Here is a 16,846-nt window from a genome sequence, read left to right as displayed (position 1 = left end):
AATTTACTCTGAATTTTCTGGATTATAGACTAAGTATTAATATTTTTCATTTATATACAACAAGATTGCCACTTTTCCTAAGGATTAAGAAAAAAATTAAATTTTTCAAAGAGCAAGGATGTGTCAATCAAACACGCCAAAAGAGAACAAGGTTCAAGTTTGCTTTATTTGGCCCTGTGAATTTCTGAAAAACTGATATTGTATAATTTTAGTTAACAATGCATTAAAATATCACTTCGATCGTTGGTGACTGCGATCACATAAAAATGACGTCATTTTCTGGCTAGTAAATGCATTATGACGTCACAAAATGCGTCAATTTCCTCATATTCTGAAGAAGTCTACAAAAACGACAATTTTTTAAAGTTATTTTTTGATATTTTATATAGAGCGCATCCTCTGATCTAAAATATGCAACTACTAACTGTTTCTGAGAATTCATGGACATGTTTTATTTTTTAGATCAGAGGGTGCGCTCATATTATTTTTCTAAAATTTCAAGAACATTGCAATTTCATAAAGCCATTTCTCCAAGACCTGGACTTTGAGGAGAATTTTTTTAATAGGATATGAAAGCACCAAGTCTCTATTTTATTTTATTGCTTTAAATAGAATGTCAAGTGTTGATCAATTAATTGGTATATCAACAGGGCCATTTTATGCATAAAGTGAACCGACCTCTTTGAAATTTGAAAATCTTTTATATGAAATAAGATTTTTAATCAAATTTTTGTGTGAAATGCCATTAAAATACAAGTCGTAATATTATATAGAAAATATTAACTTCAAATATGTGTCTAAGTACATTTAAAGTCACCATTTCGTAAGTTCTATGGTCAATACAATGACCTTTTCAGCAAATTCAATTTATCATTGACTCAAATGCTGAAGGACTTATTTCATACCAATTATTAGTCCATTATTTATACACTGAATTGACGACAGGTTTTTTCCCGTTATTTCTTTATCATGACAACGAGCATTCAGCGGGTGTGACCGGTCGGCAGGGGATGCTCACTCCTACATGGCACCTGATCCCACCTCTGATGTTTCGGAGGTCCATGTTTCCTCTGCTCTTATTTTGTATATTGTTTAATGGACTTTGAGATTGAATTCTGTTCGTTATTTCCATATCCTCCTTCTAGATCTTTGGTAACCTTATAATTTTCTATTCATGAAAAATACTTATCAAATTATTGAGAAGTGAGAGAGAGAGAGAGAGAGAGAGAGAGAGAGAGAGAGAGAGAGAGAGAGAGAGAGAGAGAGAGAGAGAGAGAGAGAGAGAGAGAGAGATTTAAATGACACGCTTTTGTTGGAGAAATCATTTTTTTTCCTGCTGTAAAGTATTATATTTTCAACTGACTGTTAAATGTTGGGCTTCTGAAGAAATACTTTTAAATCCAACAAATATGTAAGGAACAGAAATAGAGATACACATCCCTATTTGTTTTCCTAAAGAAGATGTGTTTGTGAAACATTGATGCCCCCGTATGGCAACAATCGAAGATTAAGCTTTCTCAGTTACAGATCAAATATGCTGGTACCTAAAGTTAAAGGGAGGACAAACTGCCGGGGTCAAGATCGATGGGTCAAAGTTGTTGGTTTCTAAAAAAAGATTTTTTCTCACAAATAACATAAAGGAAGTATTAAAGCGCTGACACTTACCATTCAATAGTCATTGCCGGGGTCAAAGTGTGTAAAAACTCCAAGGTCAATGCCAAAGGGTCAAAGTTGTTGGTATTCAATGAAAGGTATTATCACATTCAGAACATAATTGAAGTATGAAAGCTCTTACCCTTGCTGTTAAAAGGTTATGGTAAGGAAGGATATGGAAATAACGAACAGCACTCAATCCCAACGTCCACCAAACAAACATACAAAACGAAGGTTCAAGTTTGTAAAAGGTAGGTCAATTTCCATGGTTAAGGTCAAATGGTCGAAGTTGTTGATATCCAATGAAAGGCATTGTCACAGAGGTTACATATGTAGAGTATGAAAGAACTATCCCTTACCGTTTAAATGTTATGAACAAGGTTAAACTTTTCTAGTAAGTATGGAAATCCCCAAAGTCAAAGTTAAAAGGTCAAAATTGCTTGTTTTAAATAAAAGGCTTTAACCCCAAAAAGAATATTGAATTATGAAATTTCTAGTACCTACCGTTCAAAAATTTGGGCCATAGAAAAAGTTAGGATTTCAAATGTAAAATTCAGTCAAACTACAAAGTCAACGTCAAAGGATCAACGATATAGTTTTCGAATATCCCCTCATACTGCTGTATTCCAAAGGGAGAAGGTAATATTTCTGGTGCAATGAAATATAAGAAGATAACAGAATTCAACATATGCAAGTGTTTCGAAGTTTATTTGCAAATTTCAATGAATTGTAAGAAAAGATGTGCCCATTTTTTTATAATCTTTATGACCCAGTTATAAAAACGTACATGTGCAGTGTAATCATGAGCCATAATATACATGATAACACAGGGTGACACAAATACTTCAATTTCTTATTATCACAAACCAAAAGTAAAAAATCCCAGGGTGGGAAAATCACCGTCAACTGTACTATCAATCCTTACATACGACATCATCATGTGTTCTGAATCTGCAGCATTTTATTTTTGTCTAACTTGTCTGTTGATACCAAGTCATTTATTACAGGCGACAGGTTTTTTCTTTCCATATTGGATCAAACATAATTCAACATCAGACTGCTTCAGGGGAATCGCTTTCAATACAGCGAATTGTAATGGCACGATAGAAGGTAAATATTCACGACGTAGTTTATGCGTGTTACTTATAAATCTTACCTGCTGATATTCTTTTTCGTGGTTAAAAAATCATTTGACATAAAAATTACTCCTTGTAACAGAATAGATAAAGAAAATAATTTTCCTTCCTGCAAGTATAATCTATATCTTTCTAAAATGATAACGTCTCCATACGAGTGAAAAATTCTCGAAAGGGACGTTAAACAATATACGATCAATCAATTTAAAATGATAAGACTTTTGACGATAATTAATTATGGTGTTAGAACTCCCAATGCATGCCAAATTCATCATAATATTTGCAAACATATTGGAAACAATCCAAAACTAAATTAGGCTAAAATGTAATGTAAGAATAGACAGAAGACCCACTGAGAACGGTTGCTATACAGGAATAGTACTGAATAAGAGCTTATTGAATGTAGACAAATCAGAAATGCATTTTCATTATCATGCTATTTCTTCAGCGCCTGATCTTCCTTAATTGTTAGTTAATTGTTATATGTTGTACTCAAATACAGTATATATCAATTGTATTTACATATATTCTTGTACGTTCGAAACAGTGTTTAAGAAAAAAATTCAACCAAGCCTCTTGCGTTACTGCTCACTAAGATATTGACAGTAGTGAAAGAAAAACTTCAAGAAAACTGTTCAACTATTTATTCAAGAAGTGGTGTGAATCAGATGTGAATACTTAAAAATTCTAAAGAACTTTTGGACAATTTGGAATCACAAGACTTTACAAAAATAAACAACTCCCCACGAAAAATTAAAATCCAGGCTTTTTGATATCATTGACAGCTGCTTCTTCAACAAAAATGGAATTCGTAAATTTACTTACCTCGTCATTGCTCATTTGCAAAACTATTTTGTTAAAACAGATTCTGATTGCACACACAAGTACTGTGAAGTTGACATCAAGAAGATGCTTGAGTTTCTGATTGACAATATCTATGTGGTTTTTGGAGACCAGGTATTCCAACAATCTATTGGAAGTCCAATGGGTAAAAAATTGCGCTCCGTTATAAGCAGGCTGATTTTTATATTCATATGAAGCGGAATTCATTCAAAGTATTATGCGTGAAAAGAAGAAAACACTTGCTGTGGCCTTAAACTCGACATTTAGATATATCGACGACGTATTGTCAATTACTAATGATAATTTCCATTCCTACGTCGATACGATATATCCTGGTGGGCTGAAGATAAAAGATACCAAAGAGTCCGACACTTCTGCTTCATATTTGGATATTTTACTTGTAAAAAAAACACTTATTGTAATCTAACAACCAAGCTGTATGATAAACGTGATGACTTAAACTTTTCTATCGTCAACTTCCCTTACTTATGCAATATACCTTCATTACCTGCATACCGTGTATATATATATACGAGGGTTGATCCAAAAGTTCGTGGAATTTTTTCATATTTTATTCATTTTTAAGTTGAATTGGTTGAAAATCAAAAATGAAAATATGGACACTTGATGAATATTTTAAATTGAAAAATAGTTAAAATATCTTTGATAGTAACCCTATGGCAGTTGCCATAGAAACGGTTGTTTGGTTATGCGGGGGAGACATAAACACGTTCATTTTTATTTTAATTCTTAATACGTGAAATGAGATTTAAACCGATCTGTGTGGTATATAAACGAAAATTATGTCATTATTACGATTGCTTGGTCTTTTATAAACCTTTGTGTGAACGTTTTATTGATTTTTAATGGATATTTAGTTTATTAATTTATTATTTATGGTTCACCTTTAAGTTGTTAGACAACGTCAAATTTCGGTAAAGTCATACGTTTTGTGAGAAATCCGGGACCACTCTTTCTTAAAAGCGTATATAATAGACAAAGGCCTGGGAAAAATGCATTTAGTGACTAGTTTTTCGGTGGCATGAGAAATTTAAGAAAATAGAACTGCCATGGAAGTTGATTAAAGGTGTGGTGGCTTTTTGGAGACTGTTTTAGGTGCAGATCTCCTTAAACAAATTAAAAGCGTTAATGGACGTTGTCGGCTGCCGTACTGTTATTGTTAATTGCTACTGAAATTGGATCATTACTGGAACATCATGTGGAAAGATGGGTAGCAATTTGAAGTATCTGTAAAAAATGAAGATTAGTTGGCGCAAGAGGAAACCCAGGCTTTGTAAAGAAAAAAAATAGAGAAAAAGACAGCTTTTTGTAGAATTACGAATTCAATTTAAATTAGCGTGAGTTGCATGTATAACGGGACGTGACATATCTAACTTGACGTTACGTCGAAGTCTCCCCCGGGTTTCACAACTATCCATTTTCAGAAAGTTCGTGTGACCACATTGGTAATTGGAAAGTAGTAAAATTTTCCAATATTGTTGCATAATGACTCTATATTATGAATATGCCTGTTGTTTGTTTTCATCAAATCGCTATAAAATTTTAGAAAGAAATATATATATATATATATATATATATATATATATATATATATATATATATATATATATATATATATCAGTTGATTCGATACACTAGACCATGCTCTACGTATGATCAGTTTCCTCAACGAGGTAAATTATTGACAAGCAAGTTGATGAAGCAAAAATATCAGCAGTCTCGTTTAAAATTATCATTTCGTAAGTTCTATGGTCAATGCAATGACCTTGTCAGCAAATACAATTTATCATTGAACGTTTTTCATACCTATTGTTAGCCCATTATTCATACACTGAATTGACGACGGATTTGTTTTCCCATAATTTCCTGATCATTACAACGAACACACAGCGGGTGTAACCGGTCGGCAGGGGATGCTTACTCCTCCATGGCACCTGATCCCACCTCTGATTTTTGGAGGTCCGTGTTTGCTCTGCTTTTATTTTGTATATTTTTAATGGACTTTGAGTTTGAATACTGTTCGTTATCTCGTTTAAAGTCATCATTTCGTAAATTCTATGGTCGATACAATGACCTTGTCAGCAAATACAATTTATCATTGAATGAAATGCTGACTGACGTTTTTCATACCAATTGTTAGTCCATTATTTATACACTGAATTGACTACGGATTTTTTCCGTTATTTCCTGATTATGACAATGAGCACACGGCGGGTGTGACCGGTCAGCAGGGGATGCTCACTCCTCCATGGCACCTGATCCCACTTCTGATGTTTCGGAGGTCCGTGTTTGCTCTGCTCTTGTTTTGTATATTTGTGTAATGGACGTTGAGATTGAATACTGTTCGTTATTTCCATATCCTTACTCCATATCCTTTATATCTTTCTGTAGTTAAGTTGATTATCTTCCACTGCAGTTTAATATTTGACACATTACTGAAAAATGAAATAACTTGAAATCTTGTTAGGCATTCATAATATATTATGTTATTTAATATCTTTCGTTCGATAATATATCTTCAAGAGACCATGCGTAATCAATATTGTATACAATACTGTACAAAGAATTTTTAATTGAAGTTCCTGGCTCCGGGATCATGAAACAAACTATAAGACTTAATTGAAATTTTTAATCACCGATAAAATATTTATTAATTATGGAATTTATTTCTTCATTTGCATATAACAACATCTCTGTGAAACAATATAAAAATATCCCCAACCCTAACCCTTTTGGTCTGCTTGAATTTTACAACATTTTAATATAAAAATAAAGATCTTGATCAACTTAGGCTTAAGATGTTTCAAGATATCGGGTCAGCATTTTTCAAGTAATGTTTTAATGTTAAATGGCTTAACTGACTTTTTATTCAACAAACAGAATAAAATGAAGGTTGTAAATAATGAAATCAATGGAAGATCTTTAATCACTTAATGGGCGCATATAACCCTGACCCTAGCCCTGGGGATAACAATCTTGACAGAGCTTTACAGTTTTAATTGCTTCTCAAACCATTTGATATACAATTTATATCTACTAAACACTGTTACGGAATGGATTGATGAAATTCTGAACTGAAGCATCTGCGAAAAGAAATAAGAAGTTGCATTCTAATTTACAATGTTATATCGTCCAAAATATAATCGTTGGATAGGAGTGAAGTATAACACTTCAGTAACATACAAACCTATTTACATAATAGATAATTAAAAGCGAACTTGAATAAGACATTTTTTCTGTTTTCACTGCATTATTCTCAGGCACTGTATTATCAGTTTTTACAATATTTGGAGCAGGGAAACTAAGAGAAAATATTTGACCACGTGCCTGATGGTTAGGTATTAGTACATGTAATTCAATGTCAATGTATAATTGTACTGAAAATAAGCAATTAATTATTTAACCATAACATGTAAAATGATTAATCTTTGATACACAACACAAAACAGTGAGATTCATATGATAAGGCATTTTTCATTAAGAACAGAAGTGGACATGAAAGATGAAAGCACGGATTATACTACAGACAAGATCATTCAGAAATGTAAATAAAAGCTTATTTCCTCCTGGGACGAGCTACAAAAGTCTTTGGAGAATATGCATGTATCGAAATTTCCACTATCGAACTATCTAAACTATTTCATGGAACGACTGCTCAAATAAGCCCTGATTGTCATCTCTCACGAGAGATGACACATTAAGTTTGATTTCCGGATGTGAGGTCCCAGTGTAAGCAGCCATTAAAAATCGGTAAGCCTCGGATGATTACGCTCGTGCGGGGCAAGAACTATCCGAGGAGCACCGAGTGGTCACTTTGATGATGATGCAAATTTCTAAATATAGAGCGGTAAACAATGAGCGATCCAAACATTGAAAAAGAAAAAGGGCTGCACAGGAATCACAGAGGGCCAGACACACAATATCGCCTGCTGGTTGTTTGCATGGTGTTCAAAATATATATGTACTTATTTAATCATCTACATGTTTCCATGTAGGCTACTGCGTAAATGATCTATGGTCTGCACCAGATGAAATATTCTAACTAGGTCAGCGCGTTGAATCACAAATGATCTGCTGAGGCGTGGATCCAAGAATTAACAGAAAAACAACATCAAAGTTAATACATTTACATTTAGTACTATAAACTGCTATGAATTGATGTCAAAAACTTTTTTATGGTTGTCATTCTATAATTTATTGCCATTTTTTCCACAAAAAAATACAAGTATGGGGATAAGAAGAGACAAGAATATTTGAAAAACTACGAGCATTGGAAGAAAACTCACAAAGATTATGATTGAGTATTTTCTTGAATGTTTACAGTTTTCTTTTTAATCATATGACCCGGTATAATAAAAGAGCTTGCAATAATTTTCTATACAATTTTATTGAAATGAAGCCAAAATTAAAATATATTCCAAAAACAGTCGTAAATTCAGGGTTGGAAAATTGGGATTTTTTCCAGATAATTCGTGAATGCTTAATTTTAGCTGATACCTTTTAAATTTTACTATCGTATTGCGCTAAGTGGAACTTGGACAGCTGTTGTTACTATCTTGAGTGTGTTTTTAAATAAATTAACAAATACAAATGCATCTAAAATTCTTTTAGTTATAATAACATTATGTGATTTAAAAAAAAAAAATTCTCAGAAAATATGAATTGCTCATTGATTCTATCTGAATAGTACGAAGGTATGAAATGAATGGCCAATTCATTCTTTCCTTTATGTTTAACGTATTTTAAATTGACATCCACAAATTTTCCTTTAAAAATATAATTATCCCAAAGTTAGATACATGCCTATATGAAGATTATAATCCTTTCACATACTTAAGTATGAGAATACGTTACAATCAAACGTGCAAAAAAATAGTAGTTTTGGGATTTTCCATATAAAAGAGTTTTCTAAACACGATTTATATATAGTTCAGTGTGAAATGCTTAAGCATGAAACGTAATATTATTTCGACAATTTCAGAAAAATATATTTTCTTCAAATCTGAGTGTCCCAGCCCGGCCCTTTAACATTTCACTGTTGTAAATGCATGTACACTGCAAGTCATCTCCCTTATCCATACTTTTTCTTTTAGCATAGTCATGTCTTCTCCAAATATATGGTTTTTCAAAAAAATCAAAAACTTAAGAACTTTCCTTCCCATGTACAACATACGATTTTGGAGTTTGAAAGCTACCCCTTTTCCTGTTCTAATTACCATTCCCCTAAAAATAGTAATGAAAATATTCTGTCTTTAATAGAAAAATGTTACATTCCACTGTTTATACTTTGACACAGATGGAGCCAAAGAGATGACATTTAAGGCTTTCTGGAAAGCCAAACTTGTTAAATTTAGTACTGTCTGCCGCCGTGAGGTCAGTCAATGACGTACGTGAGGCCTTTGTATGAAGTAGCTTATAATATGAGTAAAAAATTGTTGCACACACGGCATGCTGAAGAAATTAAGCTTTGATAGTACATGTAGTTTGCATGATAATAAAAATGAATGGAAACAAAAAAAAACTTACTCTATAAGCTGATACTGGATATCCTGTTCTTCAAATTTCTCCTCTAATTAAGCAACAAATCCTCATCTATCAGGTTATTTTCATACTTGTGTGACATAGTGTAACACTTAGATACTGAGTATCCGTTAGGGTCTATGGGTTTTTTCTTTGTTTTCTTTTTCTTTCTTATTTATTTTACAATATTTGTCTCTACATGACATCTCTGAATCCCTTCAATTTTACGATGTATTTATATAATGTATATATATAGAACTACCGTTTAATAATTATTTGTTCAGTTGGTTAAGAGAATAATATATAAAGTTAGATACTTACAATGAAAAATTTCATTTTGTAACTTTCATATTAATTAAAAAATAATTCAAAATATAAAAATGTGTATCAGAACATTATGTGATAAAATAATAATCTTTTTCAATCAACTTTCTCATATATACTCTTCAAAAAAAGAAACGCATAGTAGGAACAATGCCCTGAAAAATGTATGATAGTTTTGTCATACCTTTTATTTTTGTATGGATACGATGTATTCGAGTGAAATGCATGATTTTTTAATGCAATTGTTAACTTTACAGCTATTCTTCAAGTCTCACAGACAAAAAGACCTGACTTTGCAAAATTTCCCCCAAAATTTTTATCTCAATTTTCATCTCTTAATTTCCGATGCAATTCCTTCAGATACAAAGGGGCTATCAAAAGCGGGGGTTCTCGATATTTTGAATCTGGTTTTATCTGAAAAATGACGCTTCCTAAAATTGCTGCATCTGAATATTGCGTGGCACAAAAAGGAAAATGGGCGACTGGAAGCAGGGGTACTGCAATCTACAATTGCAAGAGGTTTTAATGTTACACACAGACCATATCTAACCTATAAAACATAAACCATTAACATCGAACACCCAATGTTAGCAAAAAATATGGTAGACTACGTGTGACATCAGCAGCACAGCATCACTTCGGAGGATTTCGTTAATTGCATAAATGTAATGCAAGGACGTCATCTAAAGCATTAGCTATCCCTGAACTGCACAGATCATCTAACAAAACCGTTTTCAGATGACTACGAATTATTGCAAGAGGATTATTCATGCCATTGTTTCGACCCCGCAACACCCCAAATATCGACTTCAAAGATCTCAGATCAATAGCGTATGATCACAGCATCACTGCTGAACATTTTGGTTAACCTACTAGTCCAGAATGTTTATCTGAAAGCCTCTTATAAGTTTAAGAGTGCTAATGCTTTGTAATGAATGTTAGACAGATAATTGCCTCCAGGACGTTAAAAAAGTTGGTGGTGGTAGTGTAACGATATAAAACACGGTATTATAAGAAAGTAAGATTGATTTGGTTCGAATTCATTGGACTTTGAATTTAAAAAGGTACTCTAACCATGTTCTACCTACACATACCCATTCAATTTTGCAGCATCCTAGAGCGGTATTGCAATCTCACAATACACATCCACATACGGCTCGTTTGACACACCTATTCTTGCAAAGAAACAACAACCTGTTTCAGTCACAGTCATCTAAATCGCTAGATTTAATCCAAATTAAGCAGCATTGGACAAAATGGATTGACATGATTTGCCAAAGACAATCGCATCCCCAGACTCTGCAACAGCTGACTAAAGTTCTACATTTGGAGTGGGAGAGTATGCCTATACAGTTTTTGTTACACACATTTGCTTCCATTAGATGCCGTTTGTGGCTATCATTTGTGTCTGCGGGGGGCATACCAGATATTGATCTTTAATGGTTTTAAACCGACTTTAATTTTAAAATTGTTGAGTAATTATGACATTTAGATAGTATTCCTGTTGCTTACCACATTTCTGTTTTATCAATGCATCATTTTACTAAATTATCTTTATGTCCAATGCGTCACTAAAATTCTACTATGCGTTTCTTTTTTTGAAGAGTATATATGCTTCAATTTCATTTGGTTGTAAGCTTAACCTGATTTTTTCCTGTATTACGTCAGAGGGACTTGGTACCACAGCTCTTGGTCTTCAGGCTACTGCGTTCATTATTATCGCTCTGACAACAGCGGTCATCATGTATTCCATTTGTTGTAATAAAGACGGCCTGGTTAAAGTGGGATGTTGTACAAAATTTGGAGTGGGTGTATTGTGTTTATATCCTGCTGCAGGTACGAATATCTTCATTGTATTGAAATCATAAAACAAAAAATGCACAAGGAGATGATCACTCCTCCATAGAACCTGATCCAACGTCTGATGATTCTGAGATCCTTTTTTGCTATGTTACAATTTTTTTGTTTATTGTATTTTTTGAGTATTAATATTTTTTTTGTAATCTTTTATATTTCATTCATTTAATTAAATTTAGTTTCACTATTTAAATTTAGATTTGTGTCATAGGATCAAACAAAAAAAAAAATATAGTACATTAATTTTTTGCTTACTATACAATACGTTTGTATAGTAAGATTAATTATAATTTAAAATTTCAAAGTATTTTCAATAATATTCGAAGGTATGATATTTTAAAAATAATTTTGCTTGCAGTTTGTTTTATTTCTTATTAACAAAATTAAATGTATTAAGGACATTCAATATATTAATTTCCATTCAGATGTCGACTTGATATATACCAGGAATTGTGTAATTAAACATACTGGTTTGTATTACTTTAAACGATGATGGCAAACCGAGTGACAAACGAGAAATTTTAACTTTTTTTATCATCAACTTTCTTATTATATGTAGATTTATCCCTCAATCATCTGCATATGTTGCTTACACCTCAAAACTTATTCGATATGCACAAACATGCTCTAAATAATATGCGGGTATGTTAAGGAAGCATACGTGTCATTTTTCTGGAAATTTAGACTTTTTAAAAAAAATGTTTGATAATTTACAAAAAACCGCTGATAAGCGTTACCTATTATCATCTATTGCGTAAAGATAAAAGAATGTCTAGCGAAACGACGTGCAGCACCACCACGGCATCATGTGACTTCTATTAATAGCGAAATTTTCCTTGAAAAAAAAAGCGAACAAAAACAACAATACCCCGGATTTTAATGATTTTTTTACGTAAATTATTTAGTTGAAAAACATCTAATTTGCCTTAAAAGTCCTGCTAGAATCCCACTGTTCCGTCAGTAAAATAATTATTCCACACATTCGCACGAAACCTTACCTGATGTTTTGATTGATTGCATATTGTTTTACGTCCCTCTTCAGTATTTTTCACTCAAATGGAGACGTCACCGATGCCGGTGAAGGTCTTCAAATTGAGACCTAAACTCGGTACTTAGGGCCATTGAGCAGCGAGGGTTCTTTATCGTGCCAACGCCTACCGTGACACGGGACCAACGTTTTTAAGGTCATATCCGAAAGACCCGTGACTTTCACTTCTAGTGCCGAGCGCTTGGCAAAGAAACAATCACTACCTTTGTTTACGTCTTAGGTACGACGCGGCACCGCGATTGAGAATCGAACTCGGGCCTCTCGATCACGAAGCGAACGTTCTACCACTAGGTTACCGTGACCGGTCCCCAATGTTTTGAATTTTTTACCTATGAACTGAGATTTTTCCTAAAACCATGTTTAACTCTTGATTCTAGCAACACTTTCCAAGTATTTTAGGATGCAAACTTTCCATCTGTACAAATTTTATGTTTTGAAAATATACAGCTAATTGTTTTTCAGTTGCATTATTTTTGTCACAATCGACAGAGGAAATGCCGTCCGGGATACGTGTATAGCTGACTGTCTTCAAAAGAGAATATAATCTACAAAAATAAATTAGCATACCTATTTTATTAACTGAACTCCATATGAATTTTAGAAAATATTCATGTTTGCTTTTACGTACATTTTTTCATGCTGTCATAGCCAGACATGATCAATTCCCGATCAATTCAACAGATGACGTCATCAGTGGTAGATTTTAATCAAAATGACAGAATACATCATAACGAAATAAGAACATTTTATCATACCCCCTGTTTGAAAAGCGGGAGGGTATATAGTAATCATTAATTCCGTCCGTCCGTCTGTACGTCCGTCCGTCCTTCCCTCCGTCCGTCTGTTACACTTTTGCTCTTATCCGCAACTCCTCTTATACTATTGAGTGAAATTTAATGAAACTTTCACAGAATCTTTATTAGATATTGCCATTGTGCACCTCCTATCTTACTTTTTTATTCGACACGTATTTTACGTTTCCAAGAGCAAAATATGGACATTGCCATTTTTTGTTTACCTATGACGTCACATAATACAAGCTTCTGGATAACTTTGATTGGACGAGTTATTTCTCTTTACACATTACCATAAAACAATATAGCAACACATCGACATTATGGGAGGCGGGGGTATCATTTAGTGAACTCATTGCTCACAGTACCTCTAGTTTTTGTTAATGTTTACACGTATCTGTTCATTTTCTAGAGCTAAATTATATCGCTAAATACCAATAATATGTTCTACGGTACGACCGTTGGGGCGAGCGCAGTTATTTAACTATCAAAAACCTTTACACTTTTACTTGCACTGCCTATCCTCAGTTCATCACTTCCCAGGCATCGGGATCGAGATTTTTCGGAAGTTTCCGACAAAATCGGAAATACCCGAGCCGTTAAAGTGACGAAAGTATGACGTCAAATAAAAAGTCCAGTTGACACAAACGACAGTTTTGTGGCATGGAGATTGCATTTAAACGTTGTTTGTAATCTTTTTAAAGTAAGTTGTTGCTATGTTTTAGCCACCATGTTGCTTTGCACCGCAAAGGATTATTGGGATTGAAGAATGTTTTCACGTGCACTCATAAAAATTTCTTGGATCAATGTGCAGATTTCAACCTGAATTTCCTCTGTTTGTACACGTTAGTCTATTGAGCTCGCTACGCGAGCGGCGCTTCGCGCCGTCTCGTTGCGCTCGCTATTACAAAGAATTGTGTTCTAAATTTGACGTCAACTCGCCTACTATGATGTCATAATGTAGCACTGATTAAGTCAAGGTAGAATATTTTTTATGCTTCCTTATTCCCCCTGAAAGGAACGGAAAGAGAATTATTTTAATAATGGTCATAAGTTGTAAACCTAGTAGTAGCCGTGTGTTACATGTACTTTCGGTAACATATAGCTATTTATAAAACTAAAACAATATTTTCAATAATCTGAAAGAGTACGTACAAAATGTAATTACTTTTGAGGCAATCATCAGTTCCCATATGTCAATAGTGCCTGTTTTGGACGGTAAACAGTTGAATGCACCGTTTATTTAATTATACTGAATTTCTTATGCATTTAGGATGTCAGAAAAATTATTCGTCGATTGTCAATACGTTCACGTTTTCATCGACTTTGTGGGAAAGTAATTAAAGCTTTTGTGCTGGAGTCAAAAAGTTAGGAGTCGATCTTTACGCCCCGGGTTCGAACCAAATGTGGGACGTGGAGACCGGTTTTTCCTAATAAACCGATAAACCGAGGTCCTGTGTCGCAGAAAAGATCGATGCAAGCATAAAAAGGATTTCTTACTCTACTATGGCCTATGGTGGCGACTTCGTCTTAGTGAGATATTCTTGAGAGGGGCTAAAACAATAAAACAGACAAACAATAAAAAGGAAGCTTTTAACTTCACGCTTCTAGTTTTTCTCAATAAGAAGCTTTGAAGAAAATTAATCGAACTCTATCTATTTATTTGATAATTAGAGCATCGTAATTATTTTAGTTTCGTTTTTTCTGCACTCGCAGTTATGTTTGTACGTTTGTTATCTCTTGATAATTCTACCGGAATGTAAATTTTGCTAAGCGAAAGGTAAGGAGCTAAAGCGGCCTTATTGCCTGACGTCACGGTGTCAGGCTGTATAAGGATTGATAATTGCTTGATCCGAAACTCATAGATCATACCCAGAGAGCTAGATTTTGTGCAAGCTGATTTACATTGGAAATCTTTTACCTGCATTTTAAAAGAAACATTTTTCAGGAAAACAATGATTTTACAGATGCAAAATAATGCAGTATTTACTTTGTTTACTCTGTTTGCATGAAGCAGATTATTCCATGTGATTTACCGTTTCAACGTGTCCGTGTATCTTTTTTTCTGCATTTCCATCAGTCCATTTAAATTCTACGAAAGAGGTGAATCGCTCCTTTCGCGCCAAATGTCATGAGTAAGGGATCTACTCGCCTTTTGTTGGATTGTTCTATTGTATGAATGGGGGTGCTAACTTCCATGGAATTTAATAAAGTTTGTTATTGTAACCTCCATCTTCTTATAATTCAGAAATTCTTTCTACAAATTTTATCTTCTTCCTTAAAACAACATAATTATGAATCGTATATATCAGAATATGGACATGCAAAACAAAAGAAATGATTTTTCTTATTTGTTTCCCCTCTGTTGGTTTATTCCAAATTCTAATGTGCTAGTCACGTCACCACAAACGATCGATTCAGTTCAACCAGGTTCCAGACGAGCGTGAAGTAGAATCGACGACTCTCAGCATCCGTTGCTTTATGCACTTATCAACCCTTTTAAAGATTTCAGCTCTTTAAGGTCAGCTAATTTGTTATTAATGAATTCCTGAATGGCCTTCATTTATACAGGAATAATTGGCTTTGCTGGGTGCATGCTTGTTGCCAGCGACTACAAAGACCACGAGAAGGGCTTCAGCTTTTATCTCTCCCTTGCAGCATCATGTTACGTGATGCTTTTGGTATGTTCAAACAATATTGCACATACAACGCGGTTTTAATGAGTGTGAAAGGTCTTTAGAATTTTTTTAAAAACTTAAATTGAAGTATTTTTTGTACTTTCAGAGCTTAGTCTTCTGCTGTTTCATATACAAAAATGCAAAGCAAGAAAAAGGCACAGATAATAAGGAAGGGAGAGTGAATAGAAGCTATGTAAGCAATGAGGTTGCCCAATATGATGAATCTAGGAGCAGTCAGGATAACAGAGTTATGGTATCTTCAGGAGATGGGGGTCTTGTTTTGGGTCATGTGCATGAGGAACACCATGTGGAAATTAGCAACAGAGGGAGCATTATAATTAGCACGCGACAATTCGCAAGAATTTTCCATATCAAATGAACCCTGCTTCCAGACAAATTGTTTCTGTTTAAAATAAACTAATAACAACTGTGACTCTAAAAATCAATCTTTTATGTATATATTTGAGCATGACTGTTTTGGAATACTTTCAGTGAGAACAACGTTTAACGAACAGCTATGATAAAAGAAAGTATATGGTTATTTAAATTCGAAAATCCCATTGTCTACGACAAAAGTAAAACATTGATATTCATTTTGATTTTTTCTCTAAACCTTTGTTTCTGTAGCGTGAACTTTAGATATATAGAGAATTAACAGTCCAAGTATTTGCACATGTAAACTTAACTAATACAAAATATTTTAGCTGGAGTAATTGGTCATATAAGCTAACATATACGATGGCAGAATTATTAATAATACTTCTCTCGTGTTTATCGATTTCAAGTCATTCACAATTACTTTTCACCAGATACTCGTATCTCCAAAAGATAATTGCTCTAGATATTTTAAGTTTAAAACACCATTTAGATCTTAAACAAAATAATAAACATATATTGCAGTAAGAAGGACTTTTAGAAATTTATATCAAGTAACAAAACGAATTTCCAAGCGTATATTTAAAGCATATTTGT

At 33.6% G+C, this 16,846-nt stretch overlaps 1 protein-coding gene across 1 annotated transcript; it reads left to right on the top strand.

The window, feature by feature from the left end:
• Positions 1-2,553: 2,553 nt before the first annotated feature.
• On the top strand, positions 2,554-16,422 carry LOC134238195 (uncharacterized). Its single transcript, XM_062720312.1, has 4 exons — positions 2,554-2,763; positions 11,166-11,333; positions 15,768-15,877; positions 15,981-16,422. The coding sequence occupies exons 1-4, from the start codon at positions 2,592-2,594 to the stop codon at positions 16,251-16,253; spliced, it is 723 nt and encodes a 240-aa protein (XP_062576296.1). The 5' UTR covers positions 2,554-2,591; the 3' UTR covers positions 16,254-16,422.
• The last annotated feature ends 424 nt before the right edge of the window (positions 16,423-16,846 follow it).

This window comes from Saccostrea cucullata, unplaced genomic scaffold (assembly GCF_032062105.1).
Source record: "Saccostrea cucullata isolate Sc308-1 unplaced genomic scaffold, CSIRO_AGI_Scuc_v1 ctg1076, whole genome shotgun sequence".
Lineage (NCBI taxonomy): Eukaryota > Metazoa > Mollusca > Bivalvia > Ostreida > Ostreidae > Saccostrea > Saccostrea cuccullata.
The sequence above is the reverse complement of the archived record's forward strand: the minus strand, read 5'-3'. Positions and strand labels throughout refer to the sequence as shown.